This window comes from Leptosomus discolor, chromosome 4, assembly GCF_034619465.1.
Source record: "Leptosomus discolor isolate bLepDis1 chromosome 4, bLepDis1.hap2, whole genome shotgun sequence".
In the NCBI taxonomy this organism is placed as follows: domain Eukaryota; kingdom Metazoa; phylum Chordata; class Aves; order Leptosomiformes; family Leptosomidae; genus Leptosomus; species Leptosomus discolor.
The window spans coordinates 50,770,558-50,797,973 of record NC_141394.1 but is presented as its reverse complement, the minus strand read 5'-3'; the positions used below and the strand labels follow the sequence as shown (position 1 = coordinate 50,797,973).

The 27,416-nt window shown below is 35.4% G+C and overlaps 1 protein-coding gene across 1 annotated transcript in view; it reads left to right on the top strand.

Annotated features, from left to right (window-relative positions):
- The first annotated feature begins 5,413 nt into the window (after positions 1-5,413).
- Positions 5,414-27,416, top strand: part of TUSC3 (tumor suppressor candidate 3) — a 76,567-nt gene continuing 54,564 nt past the window's right edge. The window contains exons 1-4 of the mRNA XM_086464814.1: positions 5,414-5,583; positions 16,432-16,549; positions 18,953-19,093; positions 19,611-19,751. Of these exons, the coding sequence (XP_086320940.1) occupies positions 5,444-5,583; positions 16,432-16,549; positions 18,953-19,093; positions 19,611-19,751 (540 nt within the window). The 5' untranslated portion in view covers positions 5,414-5,443. The remainder of the gene's footprint in view (positions 5,584-16,431; positions 16,550-18,952; positions 19,094-19,610; positions 19,752-27,416) is intronic.

The window sequence follows — 27,416 nt, the reverse complement described above, 5'->3', positions numbered from 1 at the left end:
TACTTTTTCAGTAATGTAAACCCATCAGAAATATGTTTATATGATAACGACAATCTGCTAAAACTTCTGTGAGAACCAAGGAGAAACCTCCTTTTGTCATACTCCAGCTATTTTGCTATGATGTATACTTCCCAGATCAACAAATCTGAATCAACAAACATTTAAATCTGAAATATTTTTTCTTTTAAAAATAAGAGTTTTTTCTTGAAAATGTCAGTGGCATCCGTTGGACAGACAGTAGGCAGCATTTAGGAAAGTCTGGGTGGTTTTTTGTTTGGTTGGTTGGTTGTGGTTTTTTTTTCCCCCAGAGAGATATGGTTTTATTTGGGCCAAAAGAAATTTAGAAACTCTGGCCAAGGAAGATTAACAGTCAAGTGAGGCAAAACGTGTGTATACAAGGTGGTTATTGTTGTTGTTTATGCTTTGTTTTGTAGGCAACTGTGTCTTGGGAGATTGAATAAATAAAGCTGTGTTTTGAGTAGCTAATCTGCTAGTCACAGAGCACAGAGCCTTGTAGATGCCAAGCTCTATTGGGTTAAGAAGCAGAGAGGAGATATGGGGGATCACTGGGAAGCAATCCCTAGTAGGGAATTGCTTCAGGTGCAGATGCCAGAAGCTGGGCCTGCCAGGATCTTCTGTTTTCATAACTTGTCACAGTTTGCCTACATTTTTGACAGGTGTCATAGTTGTTTCATCACATTACTGGAAACTGACATCTATAATACATGAACTTTAACTTTATTTTTTTGCTTTGTTCTTGATTTAATGATACAGATAACTGCAAATGGAAAAACCTTTTTCTAGCCACAGGGACAAAAGCAGAATTATTTAGAATTGCTGTCCCAAGCAGCTTATTTCAGTGGGGACTGCTCATCTGTTTAACAGGATTGAGGCCAAAATACCAATGACTCTGATCCTACTCCAGCAACAAAAATAATTTTCATAGGTGATCTCTTTATGGAGAAATCCCTGTCCTAAATAAAGAACTGATTTCCTAGTTGCATTAGAAAATCCCTGGATTCTGGATTTTCTCAGTTAAGTTTTTAAGGGTTATTTAGTTTTGAAAACATGCTATTGTGCCATATATTTTCACTTGTTACAAAATAGTGTAGGAACACCAAGTAATATTATAGTTCTGTTTGTTTTACAGATAGTAGCATTGCCATTGTTTCCACACATACATATTATTTTATTCTGCTTGGGGTATCAGCTAATGAAAATAAATAAAAGATACATGGCTGCCTCTTCACCCATTGGTTTAAATGTTCTCTATGCTTTTATCAGACTGTTATCTGTTGACCCTTTTGTAGTTATTTGCACCGACAAAAGTGCAATTTTATTTGTAAATAAAGAATTTCCCTTCTTGCATTTATGCTGTTTTTTTTTCTTTTTTTCAGTGTTTCAACTAAACCAGTCCCCTTGAGTTACCAGTGTAAATCTAGTAAATGCTCAGAGAAATTCTGTAAATAAATGGGTTTATACAAATTCAGGGTCTTTACCTTTATAGACTGTGGAAAGGAGCAGAAAATTAGCAGTGTAGAGCAAAAATGAGATAATGTCTTTAATTTTTTCGACATGAGTTAACAATTGTTGATGTATCTCAGTCATCACAAGATGTGGTTTTTTTTAGTGGATCTGATTTAGCCATCCTCTCCTATTTCCAGGTTTTCTGTGGCAGAAAAGTGTCCCCAGGGGGTGAAAAGAAGTGAGTTAATAAATTTTTTGTAAATGTCTAGAATCCTAAAGGGGATTTACTTTGGTGACAGTGTTATGTATGGTTTGTATGGTTTTATATAGTTGGATGATAAATGGTAAAATAAAAATACTGGAGGACATGTTTAGTTTTAGTACCTTTATGGCAAGAATAATTTGGGATAGATCATTTTCTTTTCTAACAATGCTTTCCTGGGTATTAATAGATAATTATTTTTATTATTGTTCCATTAAGGTAATAGCGAAAATTCTGACTTTTGTTTCTAAATGTTTTCTGTCAATTTTTCTTCACTTTTCAACACTGTTCTTTTACACAGGAGAAAATTTTTGACTGGAGGTAGAGCTCGTACTTGCACCTTTATTTAACAATGTGTTTTTCTTTTTTATACACTTTTATCTTACAAGCTTTTAATTTTCTTACAAAAATATCAAAGTTACATTCTGAATTATGAAATCCATAAGGGCAGTCTGCTATCTGAAGCATTTGTTGAAAATATACTTTTTTTTTTACCCCTTTTGACAGACTGGTCAGTTTTCTGAGTGTAGTGTCTGAAAAGTGGGTGCCTTTTTAATCCAAAGCTAAAGTAGACAGTTGGAATGTTGAAATGTGCCATATTTCCGGAACACAGTTACTCAACTTTAAAGTAAAATTCACATCTAAAATGGAAACTCATTTAACACTAGATTTATTTCTTGGATTTCATTATTAAATGAGATGAGGAAAAGGTTGATAACTTACTCAGCAGCATATATCGTACAAATGTTTTATAAATTACAAAACCATACCAGACCTTCACCTATCTGTAAAGTGTTACAAATCAGAAAGCCGTAAAATATAGGATATTCCACAGACTTCACTGTGAATTCTAGAGCTGTCAGTCCCAAGGTCTCTTCTATCAATTACTCTGCAAAAGGAGACTTTCTGGAATTAAGTGGACTAAAAAGTGGTAGGATATCTAAGTGCAGTCAGTTACCTCAGGGAAATCTGGCCTATAGCAGAATGTTTTGTGATGTACGCAATTATCTGCCATCTATTAAATGATAACTTTCTAATTGAAAAAAGTAGATTTCTTCAGAATCCAGTGAAGCAAGTAATAAAATTGTGCCTATTGACTTTCTGCTCCTGAATTACCAGCTTGATTACCTAGTGTAGTAAACATATGAGGTTAGTTTAGTTACTAGCTTTTTCCCTAGTGCATTTAGAAAAAGCAAAACTAAAGATACAAGTGGTTGAGAACGTTATGGTGAATTACGGTATTGCACAAGAGCGATGCAAAGGTGACATTATACATGGCTGAATCTGAAGGAATCAAGACGATTGTTTATTGGCAGCAAGCTTCCAAGTAAAACTTTGTATGGGACTTCTCTGAGTAAGACTCTTGCAGTATCACTGATTGTTTTGTAGAAACAAATTATGTAGCAGTTCTTACTGTTGTGGGTTTTTTTCCTCCCATTTTTTTCTGTCAAGATCATGCTTTTGCTTTAATACCCTTACTGATACTTCATGGGTTTTTATTTCTTTTCTCCGAATAAGGCCTATTCTGAAAAGTCTTGGTGGTCTGTACCAAGTAGGATATTATGTATCCTTCCTATGTTAATTTAAAAGTTGTGTATTTTTGTTAGTTCTCTCTGGTCTGATCTTTTTGCTTCAGTTATTAAAGCTTTTGGAAATACAAGCGCACATCCTTTCTAGCTACTTATGTTTTATTGCACATTACCAACTGGAGTGCCTCATGCAAAACTAGTGAATCTTTTGAAATGAACAGAAAGATTTAATCCAGGCACTGCTAGTCCAAGGAAACCTTACAAACAAATAGGCTTCATTTTTATGTAATCTGCTTTATAGTTCTTTTTAAAGAAAATAACTTATGTAATATCTTTTTGAAGCAAAACTACCAAAACCATAATGTCTTTTGGCAGAAGAAAAATTGTGATATTAATTAATTCATTGGTATTCTCATGATAAACATAGTTGTAATCTCTGCTTCACGTTTGTGATCACAAATCTCAGCTAAATTCCGAGAATAAGAATGAAAACCTAAAAGAAAATTTTAAAAGGCTTTGTAGGGTCAAATAAACGTGGCTATCTCAGAACTGTTCATGATTTGTGCCAATCAAAGCTTCTTTTGGACTTGAAACTTCTGATGACCAGCTGCGCCATATAAGGAGCTCTAAGGGGCATCTTCAGCTAATTTTTGAGATGGAAGATCTGACAGGCAAAATGTAATTTTCCTTTGTCCTTCTAGTTCACGCCTGCCTTCCCCTTATTTATCTATCTTTACTCTTATTTATAGCCTTACTGGTTTGTCTACATGTTAGTACATGACCTAATTTTTCTATTTCATTCTGTTTTTTTAAAAAGTCCTAGAAAAGCCAGCCACCTTGTCTCCTTGCTCAGTTGTTCCTGTACAGTATTAGAGTTTTATCCTTGCCTTGCCTGTCATCATGTTTTCTTTTCTCAGTGTCCCCATTTCAGTGTGTTTTGTTAAGCTAGTTTATTCTTCCCTTCCACAGCAGACCCTCATCAGTTTGTATACCCTTTTGCTAACTTGTGTATTTTATCAGAGGTCTCAGACCTTCCAGTTTTCTGAACTTAGTTTCTCTTTTGTTTGGTGCCCTTTCTTCACTTTCTGTTTCTGTCTGTCCCCCCTCTCTGTCCTTTCTACCTTCCCTCAGCACTCAGCTTCTGTGCAAGTTGTAATATTCCAGTTTTCTCCACTCTTTTTTTTAGCTCTTGATATAGGCAGCTTCCACAGTGTCCTTGAGCAGGGAACCAAAGACTTAAAACAAGGTGGATTGTTGCATTGAACCTGATACGCTGTAGGTATCCACCTAGAGCACGATCAGTGCAACTTCACTGAACCTAGGTAACTTCAGAGACTAAAAAGTTTCTGCTGAGCATGTGTGACATCAGGCTGATTGAAAAAAACTAAATAGATTTTCATAGGAATAGTTAGATGAATGTATTTAACTTGAGGGCCATCTTCTAATATGTCTCATAGCCTGCTTTTAAATCATTCGTGTGATGGAATGCTTTCATGCAAAAGAAAAGCCACACACAAACTTTTTTTTTCTTCCACATTTACAGTTCAGCCAAAATATTTTGGGGATCTCAATCTTGAAAGCATCTAAAGACGATGATCACATAACAGTATGTGCCTAGATGGGTTTATAAGACAGTGCACTCCTGTCTGTAGCAAAATATAAAACTTATAGTAATTTAAAATCAATATGATACATATTCGTAAGGAAATTCTGAACGTAGTAACTATTTCTCTTTCTTTGTAGATACACTTTTATTTCATCTTAATATTTGAGTGACTGGCAATATCCTCCTGTGACTTCTACTAAATAGAATAAATATAATGCTGCATTTTCTAAAGCTTCCAATTTTTAATGAAAGTTAAATGATTGCTGTACTGGTATCTTGTATTTAGACAGTCTTTTGCCTTCAGTAGCAACCTCTTTGATTTCATTTTATGTATCCTTTCTGTTTAATACCACATTGAGTTATTTTTTTTTTTAATACTTAGAATCTACTTGTCTACATAGAAGACTAAATTGTGCTATTAGCTATATAGAGGCGCCCCCAGCCTCCGGCTTAAGCCCATAGGAGCTCTGAGGATGTAAAGGCAGAATATAGGTACAAAGGGCTTGAAGTTTAAGCTTAAACATTACTCCTCCTTGTCCTCAATTACAGAATCTTTTGGCTGAGAAGGTGGAACAGCTGATGGAGTGGAGCTCAAGGCGCTCCGTCATCCGCATGAATGGAGACAAATTCCGAAGATTTGTGAAGGCTCCACCTCGTAACTACTCTGTGATAGTGATGTTCACTGCTCTCCAGCCGCAGCGGCAGTGCTCTGTTTGCAGGTAATTTATACCTTAGTGATCTTTTTCATCTTTCTCGCCACAGTTTTCAAGTGAATGTTTCAATCAATGTGCAATACACTGAGTAGGATTGTTCTTTGCATGGGATAGATGCTTACTATTTAACAGGCTTATGCGTTTGTTACAGCATCTTTTCAACTGCCTTTTAATCTATTATGTCAAATTTTAGAAGCCTTCCTAGCTTTGGGTTTCCTTAAATTACAGTTGAATAAAATAGTCACAACTGATGGAGACTTTCTGTTTAAGAAATCTGCTTTATTTTATTATCCGTCAACCATGATCTTTCCAAAGACATTTTGCAACAGAAGTGATTCATTACCATTTAATAATCTGACACTTCACTGATTTCTTTAGTTAAGAGATGTCCAAGGCTCTGATGCAGATGTGAGTTACCCTGTGACTTCACAGCTTTGGACAGTTCTTACATGCAAGCATGGCTTTCCATGAGGACGTGCTTATTGTGGAATGCTGTCTGGCAACGCAATTTGGTATGTTCTGGTGGCTCCTTTTAAAATACCTATTAGAGTGGCTGTTACATTCTTCTAAGTTCAAGATCTTTCTCTGCAAGTTCCTAGTTCAATGAGTTAATCCAAAAATGATAGACATGGAAATAGGGCCAAGGGACTGAAAGGTAGTCACGCACTTAATTACCTAACTAAATCAGAAACTGCACTAATAATGCCTTCTTCAGGCAAAATATGCATTAGAAATGATTGTGTTTAGTAATAGATGGGATTATTGTGCAGGGAGTTCTAAGCAGTATTTAAATAGGCAGCAAAAGAGTCTGTAGAACTATGAAATACGTGAGCTGTATATGAAGAAATATTATTTCTCGGTTTTAAAGAGGTGCACTTTAAACAATACAGAAAGTGGTAAATGTAGCAGCTTGTTAGATTCCTTAGATGTTGGAATGCGACATTTACAATAGAAACTTTAACTTGTATACTTGTAGTCATATATGGGTTTTATTAGATTTTTTTAATATAGATTACTTTTTTATCATTGAAGTCAGTTGGTGAGTTTTGAGGGATTATATAAATTGCATTCCCATGAATTCACCCTCCACATCTGAACCGTGAAGGTGAAGGAGTAGGTGTAGAAGCTTTCTAACATTCTTAAGACAAAGGAATTTTTTCTTTAAAACTTCTAGCACTTGGTTGCTGTTATTTCTTCTTGTTACTGGAGTGCAACTTTAGGAGATGAAATAGGACTTGAAAGTTTTACCATATTGTTTTAAATCATTCCTTGTTTTCCTACTCAGTAGATAAAGCTATAGGAGGTGCACTAAGTTCAACTTTATCAGGGTCAGTGTATTTGTCATTCTAAGGGCCATAGCAAATTCTTACCCTGTGTTACGTACAGCTCTTTTGTAGGGCATGTGAAAACAGAATAAATATTGCTGTTCTGGAGGAAGCTAATTTTGCTTACAACTGTATATAGTTTTACTGAACTGAAAAAGAGTTTATAAACTTCATTCTGTAATATGCCAGGCTAGGCATTTATGTGCAGAAGCAACGGAAAATCTTTAAGAATAAAATGAAGGGAAAAATCCACATACTCTGCTTTCAGTTGGGTTTGTTTAAATAAATGTGAAGTTGCGATCCACTTTTTCATGTGAAATAAAAGGAATTTAATGAGGTTGATCATACTGCACATAAAACCATTATCAGGAAAATCGACATTTTCAAATCAATGGGTAATTAATGGACGGGAGCACTGAAAGTATGTACAGAACTGAAATGCAGGCATTACTTTATTGTTAGCTATTCACTAGCCACTTTGCCTAAAGGAGAAATAGATTTTTGACTTAATCTGTGATGTTCGGTGAGGATGCTTTTGTCCAAGATTTAAGTTAACTGTTACTCATCAAAATATTTTCAGAACAATTGCATACAAAAAAAAAAATCAATGTCATATTTCAAATGCAAAGCAGCAGCTAGACTGAAATCTTTGAATAACTCTGTCACAAGAATTAATACTCTTTTTTTCCCCTAAAAATTGAGCCTGGTTAGTTTATGGTCCACAGGATTATCTGGGAAAAAAAAAACAAAACCAAAAACAAAACACCAATGTTTTATCTTTTCCCTTTGGTAGCTAGATTTGACATGTCAATATTTTATCTCTTCTAAATGTCTAGTTTATAAAAACCAGGGGCACGGCATTTTAAAAAGGGAAAAAAAGATGTTTGTAGGATGCTGTTGCATAGAGCTACATCAAATACTAAGCATGAAAAACACAGCATTATGAGCAATGGTGTGAAATGTGGTCCTCTTCTGGAGAAGAGCAGTGAAAGCTGATTGTCATTAGAGCAGGCCATTGCAGATTTGCACATAGGAGGCCAGAAGAGATCATGTGTGCCCTATCTTGTTAAAACGAGCTGTATTCTTTGTGTATCTGCTTCTGCATTTGGTTATATTTAGAATGTTTGTTGTTAAAATGAGCCCCTGCTTACAGTAAAATCAGTATGACTTTTCTGGCAGGTGTTTTGAATAATTGTGCCACCAAGATGGAGTGGTACCTTCTTGCATTCAGAAAGATGTCACTTTTGGCACCCTTCAAAGTGGATGGAAAGTCAGTTTGATGATCCAAATTCTCTACCAGACTATGGGCTATTGTGCCTGTCCATTGCTGAAAAGTGCTGTAGTTTGGATGTTGTCTAGAACACGGTCTGTCCTTTTTAACGCTGGAGAAGTTCCAAATTTTGGATAAAACTTGGTTGAGGTGATCTTAGCCAAGTCTTAAAATGCCTAGAGGCATGATATTTAAACATTTTTTAAAAGCCTTGTCTATCAGTGTATCAACGACCTCCACGTGGAAGCTGACCAAATTTGTCTCAGAGCTTTTCTGTGCGTAGCAAGGAGGACATTGTAACATCAATCATGTAAATCACTTAACAGTTATGATTTGTAAAAGTATATGGAAATAATACCAACTTACTCTTGAAGTGCCACATACAAAGAAGTCCCTGGGATTCCAGATATTTGGATGAAGCTTTTCTATGTAAAAAATATCCTTTCAGTCAAAGGAGCTGATCTTTTTTAGTAAAACCAAAGCATGTTGTGTGTTTTCTAGGTGTTCTCTAGCAAAAGATACTTAACATAAGATTTTTTTTTTTTTTTCCAATGCAATGAGAAGGGTTTCTTTATCATTGCAGGAGATGAATACATAATCTTATATATCATCTTGAGAAAGTTTAATTGGAAATTTTTTTTCATGCTTTGTTAGCCAAGTTTTTGAAACTTACCTGTTAATCCAATGCTAGGCTTGTTTGTTCCTGATACACATTATATTGTTGTATTTAATGCTTTCCCTTTACTTAATTTTGCTTGATTTGCTTCTAATTCTGGACATTATCCTTTTTCAATATATATTTTTAAAAGTTAGAAATCATATGTATTACTGATTGGTATATATTCTATGCTGAAAACAAATTAGATTCATTTTTAGGTGTTTCTAAAAGACAGCTACCAGTTTGTCATCTTTGAGACAGAGGTTGGTTCTGTGTTCATCTTAATGAAATATTTTCACAAACTGTGGACTGGAAAATATCTGTAGGCTATCTGAATCAATCCAGTCCTAACACATGAAGGATTCTGTAAACCAACAGCTCTGAATACATGCAGTAGTGCCTCTAGTCATGCCTCTAGAGTGTTTTTCAAGGAAATTCTGTCTTTATCCTAAAGTAGAATTTGGAGTACAACATTTCCATCTAGCATTGTGGACAAGCAAGTTTCAATGTTCTAGTCCAAAAAGCTATTGAAAGCCATCTGATGCTTTCACAACTCTGTAAGTGTTAGCATAATTGTCAATTTTCCTGTTGACGCTATTGTTTAGGTTCAATATGACATAGCTGGTATTGAGAGATGAATTAACTATAACAGATTAGATATCGTCTGTTGCTCTTGAATGTGAAATCATTAGTGTTTGTGGGATGTGTTTGTAACAGTTGAAGATGTGGAGTTGTCAAGGGTTGAGGCTGGGCCAGCCACTAACAAAAGACAGACGCTCTCGATTAACTCCTTTCCCTCCCCAGAAGGGGAAAGGAGAGAGAACAAGTGAGAGTGAGTTCTAGTTTGGAAAAGAAAATGAAAGCAGGTTTAATTAAACAATAATAAAAGAAAAGATAATAATAAAAAATAAGAAAATAATGAAATATATACAAAATTAATACAAAACCAATATCAAACCCAGCTGCTCCCCTGATGAAAATATGTCACCACTGATGCTGCAGGGCTGGCGCTAGGGCAGTCCCGGGCTGGACTCAGCATCAGACAGGAACCAGATGCAGGAGCTGGATTCAGGAGCTGGATTCAGGAATGCACAGCTGGGGATTGAAGACAGGAGAACGGACAGAGTCCCCCTCAGATGTCGGCCATCGAAGAAGAGAGACCGACCCTCGTGAGCCCTCAGCTTTACACTGAATATGACATACATATATGGGACGGAATACTCTGTTGGTCAGGTTTGGGTCACCTGTCTGGTTCGCTTCTCCCTGTAGGTGTGACCTTTTTACGTTGAGACCCTTTTCACTTCCAGGACCCCAACAAGATTTAGCAGTGACCTTGGTTGCTATAGGAGCAAGTATAACCAAGAGCCTTTCTGCACACCATTCCTTGGTATTGACTATAAACATCAAGCACTATCAGCTGTCACTCTTAGAAGCAAACACTGTCTGGACAAACACGCTGTTGATTTCACAGTTCAGTTACTTAGAAGAGACTTAACTGAAAAGTAAAGTCACTGAACAGAATTAGTTCTGTTTTAGCCCAAACCAGGACATGAGTTTTTTTCCATGCACGTTTGGAAACGTGTTTGATTAAACAGTTTTGATCTCGGGAAGATAAACTTGGTTAGTCTTAATTGACTTTACATGTTGTTACTATTCTTGGTGTATAGACTCTGCAACAGCACATTGGGAGCAGATACTAAAGGGCCCTTTGATGTACTGTGATGATGAATCAGTTTGAATTTTTTTTGGTTTGGATGAATGGTCAGAAATAATCTAACTCTAAACAGTGACTCCTGAGGATATAAGACCAGCTTCTGTTTTTTCCTTTGTGCTTAGGTATTCACTCAACTAGATAGTTTTTCTCCATTACCCACATCAGTCACACTACTGAAAAACATTACTTATGTATGTAAGAAGGAGAACAAAAGAATGGTCACTCTGACAACAGCATCTTCACAGAGATGAAGAGAGTGTTTCTCAGCTTTGTGCTTTCTATTGCATCCAGGCAAACTGTAACTAATAGCCTGACTTGAATGCATTTTTGGGTGAAAATTCTCTTCCAGCTTATCTGCTCTTCATCTTCTTGCCTCTTGCAATCTGTTCCCTCATTTTATTATCACTACATGTTCCCAGAGGGATCAGCACCATTTTACCAACCAGACTTCAACGACACCCCCCGCCCCCCGCTCTACTCGATTTATTAGTGCTTTGATTTTCAGCTGCATATGGGCTTTAGCTCTAGCCCGCTGAAACCATCACTGTGCTGACTGTTCCTCTGCATCTTTCATTGTTGTCATTAACTCATTCTTTTTTGTTTGTTGCTGTACCATCTAGTCACTCCATAAGTAAATGATATGATGTCTTTTATTTTAGTTTGTAAGCTCTGCTTCTGTCATCTCACTGGCAGAAGCAACCATCTCTGCTTTGCATACAGGTGCATATCAGAGATGTTTGTTGCCAAACAATTCACATTTTTGTCTGGTTCATTTTTCAAGTTCATTTAGAAAGGATATCTGGATCAGAGAAATAAAACTGGTCACTTGAGTTTTTTCCTCAACAGCTGAAGCCTATGTACAAAAAACATGCATATTTTATTTTGTTGGTTTTTTTTTCTTCAGAATATTGTTCCTTGAAAAGATCAGAGCAGTGTCAGAGGCTAAAGCTATGAGTTTCAGTAGATAGGATCTATACCTTGACCTGTGCCTCTAGTTTGTTATGAGATAATGGTTAAACCTGTAAATTAGATATGTACATCTCTCTGTGAATTTCAAGCTAAGTGAAACAAATGGATTTTGTTTTGCATACTTTCTACTATTCTTGTTTATGTCTGTAAATTCCCAAATGTTTCTTTTAAAGATGTAGCTGAGCCTGTTTGAACCATTGCAAATCAAGATTAAAGCCTAGAATTAGCATAATAAATGAGCAGGAGAAAAATGGGCAAATGGCTGGTGCCCACTTCCCACTTGTAAACTGCACAAACTGAAAATTGTGTTTCAGTCCTGGATGATGTTTAATAGTGTTTTACTGTGGAAGTAACAAGCCTGCTTCCAGACTTTTGGAAAACACAGTTTTGCAAAAACAGTATTTATGAAGAAGCAGCTAGAAATGGCTATTAATGCAGAGGAGTTTTTGTAGCCAGTAATTTTCTTCACCCCGATGCTGACCAGACCTTGCATTTTTAGAAGTGTCAGAAGTTTCATTATATTGAAAGGAGCACTGATTACTCCCATTATCTGCAGTTGTGTGTGTGTCTATAAATACATATGTGGGTGTAAATATACATATAAAGTATATACATAAAATATATATGTAGAACATAAGGGAGATAGATCAATTTTTCAGGTGAGACACATGTTTTCCGAAGACTTCTTTTGTTTCATTCAAGTGACAAGGCTGAATTCTGTCAAATTATTAGTGGTAGCTATTGGAACAAGTTTGTAGTTACTGCAGAAAGCCTGCTGTAGAATGAGCTCAAAGTCAACTGCTTAAGCTATTCCTTCTGTATTTCTTACAGGATTATATAAAAGCTAAGTTATAATTCGACATATAGTTTGTATTTTTAAATTTTGCACTTAAGGTAGTATGTTTCATAAAGGCCTCTGTAGCTACCTTCTGTTGTTGACTCTCAATGTTCGGAAGGAGATGGCAAAATATATTAAAGATGAGATCCTACATAATTTTATTAACATCTACCCTGTCAATGAGACCGCCAAGAGGTTTTCAATCTAGAAAAAAGGAATTCTGTTGGTTTCCCTGTTCAAGAAGATATCTCAGAAAACTCTTTTCAAGTAGCCAATCAAGGAGTAGGTCAACAGCAAAAAGAATTCTGACAGTCAAGGAGGTGTCATCAGAAAAAAGAAACAGGATCCTCTGCCTTTAATTTTATTGCTGGGTGATCAAGAGGGGTAGTGAGAAAATCATTGACAGGTCTCTTAACTGTACTGAGAGGGAATTATCTTTTGAACTTTTGTTCAAAAAAGGAACAGGAAATGTGGAAGGAGCTGTTGAAAGTTCTGCAATTGCTTTTCCAGTGCACTTGCGTGATCTCGATAGAAGCATTGATGAGTCCTATTTAACAAGGAAATAATTTTATACTTGGATTGTAAAAGACTCCTTATTCTTCCTGTGGTCACCTTATTTCTTTTTTCTTTTTTTTTTTTCTTTTCCTTTTTTACTTTGTGACTTCTATAAAACATGGTCTTGTAGCTTCTTTTCATCTGCAGAATATCGGACGTTTCATGGGATGCTGCAAATAGAATAGCATGGGCTTTAGTTTGCTTTCTCCTATTATAGATACCTAGATTGCATGAGCAGTGTAGTTTTACTCTCTTCATTTTGTTGTGTGTGGTGAATTTTCTGGACGCATTTGTAGATTCTTCAGTGCTTTTGGTCACACAAATAAAAGCAAATAAGCACTCTGAATTTATTATCTACTCGATACTGAGAAGTCAAAATATGCACTTAGCCCCTTCTTCTGTTCATTTTGGGAAAACCATTCCAAATAAAAAACAAAAGTTTTTTTGGAGGAAAATTGCAGCATTGATCAGTTTACTTTAAACAGATGGATAAGAACAGGTAGGTGAGCTGATAGTGCATTCTTTGCCAATTGTACATTTGTAAGTGTTTTGTGTAGTCCATGGCGTGCCAAAAAAATAATGCTTTACTGCTTTCCTTTGCAAGCAATTCCACAGTCTCTTTTATTCTTTCGCTAATATTCAGTTTGTTTTCCTTACTATAATGTCGGACTAACAGAATAAAATTAATCTAATTTAATATAGCTCAAGCTATACAGATCTGATTATCTGACATAGATGCCCACATAGTTAATCTTTTTAAGTAAAACTTTTAATATTTCATGAGCATCTCTTGCATAATGGAAGAAATTTTCATAGAGCATTTGCTTAGCAGCTTACTTTCCAGTGTGTTGGATTTTTTAGGTAAATCTAATGGTGCATTCCCTTTTGATCCAGACACTGTTTCTAGTGTCTAGTTAATATTACTGTTGCTGTTGCTAGTTCCTGTGTTGCTGTTATGATGAAATTCTGAAGAGATGACTGTAGCAGCAATAATCTTCTCCATCTATCAAAAACCCCTGTCAAACTAACAAGACTAGTGCTAATGTTGTCATTCTGATGAGTTCATACCAAGTGTCTTCTGCCATATGCCTTTATAGTATCTCATATAATTATTATAATAATTCCATATAATTAACATTACTTCCCAGAAACAAACGATAGAATTGATATTGATGAATGGTAGAGCTAGGTAGATAAAAAGTGACGCAGAGTTGATATTGCCTGATGTTAATTGGAGTCTGAATTTTTTTCAGCCAAGTGCTTATGCTTTTTACTACTATTGTATCTGAAAAGGAATAACTAATGCTACAAAAAGTTTTTAATGTGATTGTATCCATTGGAAATTATATGGTGGACTGTAGGATGTTTGTGGGTTCTGTATGTGGTAATCCTGTGACTTTGTATTCCTGCTCTCCTTGTTTCACTCTCGCTTCTCCACACCCCTCAAGAGCTGCTGTGAGGATGTATTACGGAATGCTTTGCTGTGTGGATGAAATTGTGCTTTGAATCTATCATAGAAAATCTAAGACAACCTTTTTGCAAAATGGTGCTTTCTGAAGTATACTTTCTACCTATTCTGTTCATTCAGAATAGTTCTAAGATGCAAAATACAGGGAGATCAATGAGAACAAGTCTTCTCTCAAATAGTGGGGGCATAACTGGATTCTGAATTTCCCAGAAACACTGTTTCATCGTAAGTGAAAGGCAGACTAAGAAGCATGATGGCATAAAATGATTTTTATCTTATAATATAAATGGACCAGCTTTAATATAGCAGGTTTAACAGAACAGTGCCCTACAGATATTACTTAAGATTTTACAGGATTCCTTTGATGTTGTCTGACTGCCCTCTTCAGGATGACAGTGAATATGTTAGTCTGCTTAATGTTAGTATCTATTTCTAGAAATAACCAATCTAATACCTACATCGCTTATTCTTTTTTAATAATTGTAGTCTATACCTGTTGAGTAAGTATGTTAAGTAGCAAATTTTACTCAATCAGGTAATAAGGGTGAAAGCTGAGGTTTGTTTGTGCTTCATAAGATGTGTTCTTTGGGAGGGTAAGATAAAATTTCATTTTAACTCTTTTTTTTTTTTAATGATAGGTTTTTTCATGTACAATATATTCCTTGATACAATACAACTCTGCTGAAGTTCTATGTAATGTATTTCATGCCTCAGGCTGATCTCAGTTATGAGGAAATAGGGAGGTTCTTATGACATCTGTGGTCCTGTCATCCTATTCTCCCTTTGCAGTCTCAAAATATGATACATATTATGTGTGTTTAGTGCACAGTTTCTCTTGCTCAAACAGATTTTTGCATCTACAGCATTTAAGTAAACAGCGTTCTGCACCATCAAACACATGGAATTGGTTTTATAGAAACAATGTTTTGAGAAAAGCTGCAGAATACATGTGTTTATACTACTTCTGTATCATACCACGTGCAAAGATAAGTTGCCAAGTAGTAGAACCTTGATTTGGACTCTGCAGCAAACACGATTAATTGGTAATATGGAAATAATTAGCAAAGGAGCCTGAGTAAAGCCAAAAGCTTTTTTCTGACTTATTCCTTTATGTGGATTTGTCCTGTTGAAAAACCTGTGGTTTTATGGTTCTGTGATTGTGTGTTTAGAGAACATCCCTGCTGGTAAGGATCCCAGAATCCTTCTCCAGGAATTACTTTTTTCCTTTCCTCTCAGTGCAGACAGGGCAAAGTTGTTTGTTTTGGTTTGTTGTGTTGTTTCTTTGTTTGTTTCTTTTAAAATGAACTAGCAAACAAACAAAACCCAACCAACTGAAAAAAAAACCTCACCTGAATGTAAAGCCATGAGTAAAGCCAAGAGGAGGCTTTTTGACTAATTTGAGTAGTAGCAATATGACTTTCCAGTGAGGATAGAAGAGCTTATTTAACCCTATATGTTGTGCAAAATTATCCTTTATCACTTTTAAAACAAGTTTTATAGAAGTAATCTTGAGTGTATTCTGCTACTTACAAGCCTACTGTTCGTTCAGTTAGTGTTATTTCCCCAGTGCTTAGCAGTTTCTGTGGCTTTTGCTATGGCTCTGCTATTTTAGGAAGATTACTACTGTCACATTTCTGTGTTATCTTTTCAGTAGTTTCAGAATTCCTTATGTGCAGCTGTCTCCAGCAAGTAAATCCTGATATCGTACTCAAGGGCCACATAAGCATCTCCTTGCACAGATCTGTTAGCAGATTTGCATGTCACTTGCCACTCAGGCCACTCCTGTTTTCTGAGGCTTTTAAATATCAAAAATCTTACTGTTTGTTAACATTGTCTTGGGATGTCTCTCGTATAGTTTCATTTAACACATTTCCAATTTTGGAGTGGGCAAGTTTGAAGCGAAGTATTGCATAACTAGCTGAAACTTTTTTAATTGATGGTATGGGAGCTGAGAATGATACTGCAAGTGTAATTCATCTAACGCTGTGGCTGGTTATAGAACCTTTTTTTGCCAGCAAATGCCACATGGATGTACGTTTGTTTCTTTTCCTTAACAGACAAGCTAATGAAGAATATCAAGTGCTGGCTAATTCATGGCGCTATTCATCTGCTTTTTCAAACAAACTGTTTTTCACAATAGTGGATTATGATGAAGGGGCAGATGTCTTTCAACAGGTAAATGTTGGATACTGTAAAACGTTCTTAATGTTTAGAACTACGTGTTGATTTGCCAAATGATACAAGACAAACTATTTTCTGTGTGTAGATATGTACCTCTGTGTTTTGTATACAAATTCATCCTTGTTAAAAACACCAGACACTGCAAGCTCTGTGACATTAGCAAAGACAGTTTATACCAGTAGCCACTTCTGTTATTTTCCAACTGTAGTTTATAAAGTTTATTTATAGGTTACATTATATGTATGCGCTTTTTTTTTCAACTCATTGTTAGTGTGATTTTTTTTTTTTTTTTTGAATTAAGCACAATGCAACTAACATTTGCATTTAAAGATGTCCATTATTTTATCTTTAGGGGAAAAAAAAAGAGCCTAACTAGAAGAGCCTTTTAATTGCTTTTACGTAATACAGTGTTCTTCGACTCCAGTAATATTTGTATTAGCCTGGACATTCTTCAGGGAAAAGAGAAGAAACTGGTTTAGATTTTGTATACTGGCTATGAAGTGAAAAATCAATTATTGGAGAACAGTCTAAGGCCCCTTAAATTGCGTAGTCAAGGCAAAATGCATCCCTTGAAAATTACTACTAAATGCTAAGATGCTTTCCTCTGATATTTATCTGTTCATTGAAGCTAAAAATGCAGATTAAGAGGAGTGACAAGTTTTGAATTCTCTGTGTTTTTTATCCACCTTTTGGTGAAGTCTGTGACTGAAAATTTTCAGGGGAAAAGTTTAATATTTATTTTTCAAATACTTAATTTTAAAAGTTTATTTACTGGGTTTAGTAAATATTTTTGCTTCCAATTGACATCTTGGAATGTATTGTGTAAATCATTATTAATGATTTAAGATTTTGCTCTAAAAAAATTTAGTTCAAGTAAGCTTTAAAATCATCTTTCACTATCCTACATGGTTACAGTAATACAAAATATGTTATTTGATCTTGCCTTAAGCCAGTCAATACATATTAGAATAGTAATATTCCAACTTATTCCTTGTGTGAAAGAGCAAAGATTCCATTTATTTCAGGTGATAAGCATTTAAAGTCATGTAAAAGTTAGACCAAATTAGATAAAATATCTAAGCTTTTGATTGTCTTTGAGAAATACGGTGTTAAGAATAAGTGATACTAATGCCTCTGTTAAGGTGGATTTGGGGGAAATGTAGTTCTGACCTCATGTTTATGTGTGCAAACAAGTAATGTAATACTGATGCCATAGCAAAAACCCCCCAAAACTAATGTGACTTTGATTTTTCAGCTTTTACCCTGAGAAATGACAAGGCAGTTGCACACCAGCTGCCCCCAAACTCTATACAATAATGTTGGAAGATTATCTCAGAATATTTCTGTACCTTATGAAATATTAAACTATTTCAGAACATTTGTCTTAGACTTTCTCAGAATATTTTTTATTTCCAAATCAGTTCACTAAAGAAGAGGGCTACTTTTTGCTTAGATGGAAAACATTTTAATAGCTGGTGGTTTCTATTGATAAATTCAGTTCTCTACTTGATTAAATATTATGTTTTGGTAATGTGATGAAAACTCATTTGGAAGGAATGAAACAAGTTTACTCTGCCTTTATTATTTAAAATTTCCATATTGCATCATCTTTAAGTATTTCCCCTGATTCTGTTTATGTAAATTTTAATTTTTAAAAAGTTTTTATTGCACTATTTCTGAGATCGACTGGATATGGAGGAATTTTATGTAGTAAAATTATATTCTCCTATACCACCTTGCAAAGTTGAAGTTAAAATTTGAAGTGGCAAATGTAAATCTATTTATCACCTTTGAGTTTTTTGATGTACTGCAAATAGTTCTGGTGACATCAACACATGGATTAGCGGTAATGTAATTTCTAGGGCAAGTTATGTAGTCTAAGCTAGTTACCTAGGCCTTCCTGGATTCAAAAAAGATGAGTCTCACTAGTGGATAGTCTGTCTTGAAGCCAGTGGAAGGCTAGATGGATAGTTTAGTTAACTTTGGATTTGTGAGAGCTAGGCAAGGGAAACAATGTCAAACTACTTGAACACTCTTTTCTTCCCCTACAATTATAACCTACTATACTTTAATAGATTGGATGGATGTGGGGCCTCTGTTTTACTAATTAAAGGAAAGTTCTTACAGTGTGTGAGAACTTTAAGATATTGTTACTCAGAAAACATTGTGGGTGAAATACTCTGAATAATTAAACAACCCAAAGAATCTACTGGAAGCGACATTTGGAGTACTCTTTTTGCAGGACTATACATGAAGATGTATAAAAAAAGAGTAATGTATGGAGGCAAATAATATTTTTTGTGCTAATTAAACTTGTGTTGTCTTATATATAAAAGGTAAATATTTTTGAGGATAGAGTTACTAATTTTTTTCCTGCTATTTTTCCTGGGTTTGTAGCTGAATATGAACTCTGCTCCGACTTTCATGCATTTTCCTCCAAAAGGTAAACCCAAGAGAGCTGACACATTTGACCTGCAGAGAATCGGATTTGCAGCTGAGCAGCTAGCTAAATGGATAGCTGACAGAACAGATGTTCATGTAAGTCTTTCGACAGTTTTAAAAGTTGAAGCCAAATGTATCTTTGTAGTCTGAGACAGGCTGATGACAAAAAGAAATATAGTCATGGTACTTGTGGTAACTTCTGCAGTTTGCAGATTATGTTCCATTCTTGCTTTGTTAAATTTTATGTAGTCTTAGTCTGGGTGAAAACAAGCAATGATATTGTGATGATTAGTTGTTAATAAGTAAAATGTGCTTTGCAAGAGTATATACAAACCAGATATATCCAAAGGTAGCTGCTCCTAATTCAGACCTTACCTGCAAATCTGTTGAAGAAATTATGTTTTGGAGTTGAACAGTTCAAAATGATGCTTAAAAGTTTTTTAATATTATCTGCTTATTAAAGGAAGTACTATTTTCTCTTATTTAAGTATACCTTTGGGGATTAGTCTTCCTAACTCTGAAACCAGATTTCAGATGCTTCATTTGTTTATATGGAAGATGATCTGTATGTATGCATCTATTTGCGAGCTGTACTTTCATTTCTCTTTTCCAGATTAGAGTGTTCAGGCCTCCTAACTATTCTGGTACAATTGCACTGGCTCTTCTAGTATCTCTTGTTGGTGGCTTGTTGTATCTGAGAAGAAATAATTTAGAGTTCATCTACAACAAAACTGGCTGGGCCATGGCAGCTCTGGTATGCAGATTTTCCTTACTAATATGCTTTTTAGTAGTTTGTTATCTTAGCATATGTATTTTCATTACTTGCACAGTAAATTAAAAACCATTGAACTAATACATTGTTCAGAATGGTACTATCAAAGATTCATAATCTGGATTTTGGGGCTAATTCTCATAAGCAGTGAGTATCAGTTACTACAAGTGATTCACTGAAAATTGGCAAATTCTCTAATAGTTAGCTGCAGAGTTTTGTTTGAACTTTAACAAGAAAATATTTGTAATAAACAGTGTTACTAATGTTCACTGCTATCATTCAACTTACCCTTTTTTGTAAAAGCAGTAATGGTATGATTGGTTTAGTGTGGTTATTAATGTCAGATTTTATTGCTTTAGAGTAATGAAAGGTTAAGAAAGGTAACAAAGGCTTTTGTGTTTGTAAGAAAATGATAAAAGAACTAAGAAACAAAGAAAAAGGTGGAATTCTTTCCAAAACTCATTTCAGTAGTACTGACCTTAACATTCCGCTGTTAACCCAAATGAGAAAAGGAAGATCTTATAGGGTTAACGCTAAGGAAATTCTAAAACTAGTCAATAGTCTGTTTGAAATATTAGTTAACTAAACCCTCAAGGCCATAAATAATGAATTAAAGTTTAACATGCTTCATAGTGTATCACAGTGTGTTAATTTATATTGTAGTTTTCAAATAACTGTGTAGACCTATGAAAAAATGTGGACTGTACACCATGGTCAGCTGTCTCAGTTTTAGATAGGAAATAGCATGCAGAGATGGTAGATGACAATTAAGGTGTATCAATAAGTACTACTTACTGTGCCATCATTGTGACTGACGGAGGAAAAATCTGAGGAGCAGCATTTAAGGCTTAATTTTCAGGGACATGGAGTCAGGAGCTTGGTTATCAATACTAGAATAGTGTCTAGGGTTATTAAGTCCAACATTTTACATCTTAATAGAGCTCCTTCCTTCTGTTTAGCTATATATTCACTGAGAACAGTACTTAAAAAAAAATAAAATTGTCTGCGTCCATGCCAAGCTTTTCTTCTTTTTCCATGTAAATGATTATTTATTCACCTCATCACTTTAAAGCCTTTTTCTCAACTTTTGTCAGTGTGAATTAACCTTTCGTGAGAGCACTTAGCTAGGATTGTAGATGGAATCTGAATTTACTTGTGCAGGAGCATTCATATTTTATTTCTCATCTAGGCTTCTTTTCTGACAAAAACTTGGACCAGATGGTCTTTTGAAGTCCCTTCCAACCTGGGCTATTTTATGATTCGGTGTATTTTAGTTCTGCTAGATATCTCCTATAATTGTTTTTGCCTTTTCGAAGCCATGTCATATTGATGGGTTGCTGTTCTGCTCTGATTCAACAATATGAGCAGATACCTTCTTTTGTGACACTTTCAGCTGACGGGCCCATTAGCAGCCTTTATTGCATCAGTTGAAAGATGATGTTACCTAGTACCTGTTGGGCTCTTTTACATCTAAATGATTAACAACATCTTAAAGCAAGCTTTTTGTTCAGACTTCCTTAATATTTGGCATTACTCTTGAATAATGGCTACTGATAATGCTGTTTTCTCTCATGCTATCATAGCATTTCCTACTAGTGTATATGGCATACTAAATAGTTTGTTAATCTACTGCATACACTGAGGAAGGAATAAAGAACAAGATCCCAAATAAACCACACAGAGGTCTAGATTTCGAGTAGAACGGTGTTTCCTTTTGATCTAGAGAGTCAGGGGTAGAATGTCGTCTTTGTTCCAGGATGTCATTTTGAGTATCCTGAGCTCTAGCACAGAGATTTGACAGTTCTTTTCCAAAGTAAGTCTGTAATCTTTAGTTCCATATATTTTTCTAGACTACTAGTATTTTTCAATGATAATACTTTTTAAAGATACACTACCACCAGAAAGCCTGAATTTGATATATATCAGTCTAACTTTTTTTCCTAATCTTTAGAAATCACCTGAGTAAAACAATAATTAGCACACGAAAATAGATGTTTGTGTCAAAAATCAAATAAAGATATGTAATCAGTGGTATTCTTTTGTTTAACCATGCACTGCATCTCTGGAGACAGAATTTTTTTTTTCCAATCTTGTACCTCACAGTTTCAGATCAGTTTAATGTTTGACTGTTTTGAGGAATTGTCGGTTTTGTCTTGCAGAGGTTAAAAATCAGTTCTTCAAATCAAGAATCATTCCATTACAATCTGCATTCAATAAATAGTTGAAGACATAGTTAACTTCCTAATTAAATTAAGAAAATTAAGACAATTATTCTTTCTTAAAATATTTGCTGTTCTCCTTAGCAGCAGCTGGACATTTTACATCTGAATGCAACTGTAAACTGCGATGTAGAAAATTGATTAATCACATTCAACTGAAAGTCCTGTGGACAGGGTCACTGTCCACATGTGATCAAACATTTAAAGAAATTGTATTAATGCCATTCAGTAATTGTCATCCTGCTGATAGTATTGACAAGCAATAATAGAGTTAAAAGGAATTAAAATGGAGTTAATGCCATTTATCGTTGTTGCTAATACTATTTCCTGTAAAATTCTGTTTACTTTAGAAATGAATAGCACTTAGAAGATGTTTTAGAAAAAGGTCTTATATCTGAAAGTATATAGCAATTAATCACGGTGTTGAGCTGACGCTTCGCTTTTTTAATCATTACTGTTCTTTTGCCTTCACAGTGTCAAAGCCCCATATGTTTTAGCAAAGATCGTGCAGTTACCAGAAGTCCTTTTGGTTTTATACAGATCTACATACAAGATCTGTATACAGACAGATACCAGACATACAAGTCAGTGTTATAAGTTCTTTTTGATAGACTCAGCAGGGACTTCAGTTGCAGGCTTTTGCACAGATTACCTCAGTTTTGTAAAATGACTAGCAGATGTCAAGATCCAAAGAAGAAAAAGGACAGTCATTAATATATTCATTCTAAGGTATTGTGTAGTTATGATTCTCTACATGGTGCTTTTTTGTAACAGTAAAACTTAGAGCTCCTTTTTTCATAAAAGCTCATTGAAAGGAAAAATGGAGAAGATGGCGTCTAGTTAAGGGGAGTGAGTCATGCCTCATAAAACGCTTTTGTGAAGGGTATAAATAACTAATAAATACTTAATTTTAAAGAATTGTATTCTTCATGAGTATTTTTTTTCCTTTTTGAACTTTAGAAAAACAAATTAAACAGGGAAAGCATGGCAAGATGCATAAAAACTACAGGAAGCCCATGTTTTTGACAGGACTCGGCAATTATTTTGTTTCCTTATTGGCAGTTCTTTTTACAGGTGTTGCAGAACTGAGAAAGCCGGGAGCTTTGTTCTAAAAGCTGTAGTTTTGGGTTTTGATTGTTTTGAGGGAGGTGTTGTACTGCTAAGTAGCCAGCATTCATATCGAAAATATAATTTTTAATTTCAACTGAAACTCCTTCGTTGCTATCCTGGAATTCAGTAACTAAAAACTGCATCATTGCAAACAGACAAGTCTCTTGTTTACTTTTCCTTGTTTTTCAGAGCTTCTTAGCTTGTTTTGAAGAGCTTTTTGCTCCCAGATGTTGGATAGTTTTTATTTAAATGCCTCTCAGCCTGATTGAATGATCTGGTCCTAAAACTTAGAAAAAAAATTCTCAGCATAAAGTGCCTCTGCTGTTTTTGCTAGCAGGAGAACAGAGGATCCCAGAAATGTTGACTGAATTTTATTTTATATCTCCATTGATACCAAAAGTTGTGTCTTGTAGGTAATACTTCCAGTACTGTTTTAGGAGAATATTTAGGAATGCAATTTTTAGTGATCCATTTAATGGTTTGGATAGACTTTCAGAAGCAAGACCAGAGCTTTCATCTCACACATTGATTCCAATGACAGTTCATAAAGACTGTTGAATTGGTTTTGTCCTCAACATTAGATTGCATAAGGGCGATGCTATTAGTGGTTTCATCCCCTTGTTGAAGCACTGCAGAGTGGTAGTATCTTGTATGCCTTAGGCATTTTTACTTGCAACACTACCCAGAAGACATTCTAAAGAATGGCAAACCAGGATGACTGAGTCACAGTACATAATATCCCCAAAGATGTCTTTTGAGATCGCATCCAAAAGTTATCCCCTAGATTATTTTAGACTTTAATTCAAATCATACTATTCTTCTATGGATATTTTTCTGTCTGACCTGCTAGCACAAAGATGACGAAGGACTTCAGTGCTTAGATGTTTGCAGAGTCCTGTCCTTTTATACTGATAACAAGAAGCAATTCCGATTCTTGTCAAGACTCTTCATTTCTTAAGCAGGAGAGAATAAAAGGTCAGATGGTTTAAACTGGGCAAACTTCTAACATTTTAGATAAGGAATTGCTACATTTTAGGCAACAGTGCTGGTGCTCAGAGTTTATTTGTTCAGTTGGCTAGAATGTGGGCTACTAGAAGGCTTTTTAAAGCATTTTCTTTACCAGGCTGCCACTGTGGTTTTCTGCATGTAATTTTCAGTTTTATTTTATGTATATATTTCAGATTTACCTGTGGAATCTGGGAAGGCAAAGTCTGTGCTCAGATTAGAAGGCAGCTAGGAGCTGACTCTCTTGAGCAAAATATGTCAAGTCACTTGAATGAGGAGACAAAGCATGTGTTTACAGTGTTTACTGTGTTTACTGTTGTCGTAACAGTTAATGGTTATGAGAAATGTGTGCTGTGCTGATACACTCCACAGTACCTATATCATACAGTACATTCATCATCAGTTATTGCTCCAAAAGAGCTTGAAGGGTATCATGGCTACTAGTGGCTTCTTTACCGCCTTCTGGGAACGAAGATAAAAAAAGTAATGTGTTTTATTCAAAGATACAGCTAGAAAAATTCAGGCTCCTCTACATGATTAGATAAGCATCTCAAAAGAATAGCAATAAACACAGGTTATTAATTTCCTTTTCTTCCCATAGCTAGAGGTTTTAGAGATGCTAGTCCCCTACAGAAACCCATTCTCTTTGCTTCTGCATTGTACTTCGTCCTTGAATTGTATGTATCTTATTGGAGATTCTAATAAGTGATGGATTGTTATTTAGAAATTGACCACAGATCTTGCAGCTCTGTGGCCTTCATTGAATACAAAAGATTACATTTCTTTAAAACAATAGTTATAAAATGGCTAAAACTTACATATGCAGAACAGTATAGAAATTAAGTACAGAACTGGCTCCCTGTGTTTCCCACTTTTTTGAAACTATGTTTGAATTTAACTATATTCATAAATTAATCTAGAATTTTCTTTTTTTTTTCTTCTTATATGACAGAGTATTTTCCATGTTCTGGGGTCTAAACTAAATCTAATGATCTGTTTTGTATAGTATCTGCTAGTAGGAAGCTTCACTTCAAAATGCATTTCAAATAACTCTAGTGATTTTGTTTAATAAACTGGCAGGTAGTGTTAAACAAAACTTAAGCCTTTGAGATGTATTAAACCCAAATCATTTGATAAGGCTTGCAAGACCAAGAACAGTGAGGAAATTCTTCCCAGGTACCAGTAAAACCATACACAAGTTATGTCTTGCTAGCAATTCAATGTTCTGGTTATTTACCTTGCATCTCTTCTGAGGAGCCTTGTGATACACACAGAAGTGCACCACGGGTGAGCTCAAAGCAGTTTCCCTCTTAGTGAATCTAGGGCTGAAGTCATGCACTGTGAAGCCATCAAGAAAGCAACCACTTGCAGTTTGTTAACACGGTTCTTGAGTAGTCCTGTCTATGCATACAGTGTACTTGCCTAGGACTGGTAATAGGGGTGAACTTCACTGCCACTAAGGACATCCTGTGGAGATTTGGTCCTGGAACCATAATGTGATGTCACAAATCATTTCTACGTCCCTCTCTATACTACACCAGCCAACGTAGATCTGCTCTGTTTGCTTTTATCATTTGGATGCAGAATAATACCTAAATCTGGAAGTTCTTAAAATACCTAAACCCTGGACTCCCCTGATAATTCAGGTGGCATGCAGCAGTTAAAAGTGTTGTTCTTGGAGTGTGATGAGGAGAAGGAAGGGAGCAGGTGGATGAAAGGGGTGTCTGTGGTACTTTTCTCTGTAGAACTGCTGAAGTACAGACTCTACTTTGGATAAGTGGAGTTGAAAATCTTTCTAAGTGCTCAGAGAAAAGTGCCTCAGCTTGAGTCTTCTGTTCTCCAGTTTTCATCCTTTGTACTTTGACAAGATCCAAGAAAACTGCAGAAAGGGGCCATTTCTCTGCACATCAATTCTTCCACTGAAATTAATACAATATAAACCCGTAAGGTTTTAAGTCATTAATCACATTACAAGTTGCTCGTTTGTAGGAATGAATTTGTCAAAGATTTATGCTGGGAAACACCAACTCACAGTACTGGTGAGTGAACTAGGTGTTTTGGAAATTTTGGATCCCAAAGCATGGGGTCTTACGGAAACTGTGGGGTTTGGAACGGTAAGCATTGTGTATCAGTGTGATGTATCATGTATCATACATGCATGCATATGTTCTACAAATAATGGTATTTCAAGTGTATTTTACAAACAGTAGAAGTCTGTAGTTTCCAATTTTTTTTTTTTACTCATATGATCATAATAGGAGAATATAGAACACAGAAAAATGAGCTTGAATGTCAAGTGCTACCTGTAGCATACCAAATGCTTGCTTAAGGGATATGATGGAAATGCTCTCTTCTTAGTATAATTAAAGTAGATGAAGAGTGGAAGAGGACAAGGGAGAAACTGGAGAATATTTTTGGGTTCCTGCAAGAGATCATTTTGAAATACACAGTAAAGAGATGCATGATAGAAAGAAATCATGACAGATCCAAGATGTGGTGTACTAAATCAGTCTTCTTGGTCACTAACAGTCTGAACTGGAAGAGTGTGAAAGATACCTTCAGGACAAACAACCATATTGTTTCCTTTTCAATAATATTAATACTTGAAATTTGTTTCTCCTGACTGTTGTGTCTCCTAGATTTCTTTTTGTGAGACAATGTATTTGTACTGGCAAACACTAAAGATCTTCAGTAATTGGAGAGATTTATCTGTTATAAAGCACATGACTGTATATAAACTGGGGTGGGTTATTTTAATCTTTGTATATGGAAGCAGATTTGGCCCTACAGAATGTAAATTAAATACAGTAATCTAAGAATGAGTAAAATGACTTTTCATAGACAACTGACCTTCAGAGAGCCACAGTTTGTGTTCTCTATGCATCTGTTCTCTTTTGAGAAATAACTGTTACTCTCTTCCAGTAGTGCAAGCATATACTCTCTTCAGTTCTTTGCATTTTAATTAAAACATAATCCATTTGCTAATAACCACTACCAGTATGCCTTCCTCTGCCATATTAATTACTTATACTGTTACATTCCAAATCCTGTTAAGGGCAAAGTAAAACACACCTTCTATTTAAGGCTAAGAATCTGCTTGGAGTGTAATTGAAATCTTAACACTACAACAAAGAATTGTTATTTAACCGGATATGAAAATGTATTTTTCTTTCTATTACGAGGGCAAAAAGTTTCAATAATAACAACACAATTAGAATTGTTATGCACACGTGTTGGGTTTGTGTCTAGCGGGGTTTTGCTAGCAGGAGAGGGGGCGAGGGGGCTACAGAGGTGGCTCCTGTAAGAGGCTTCG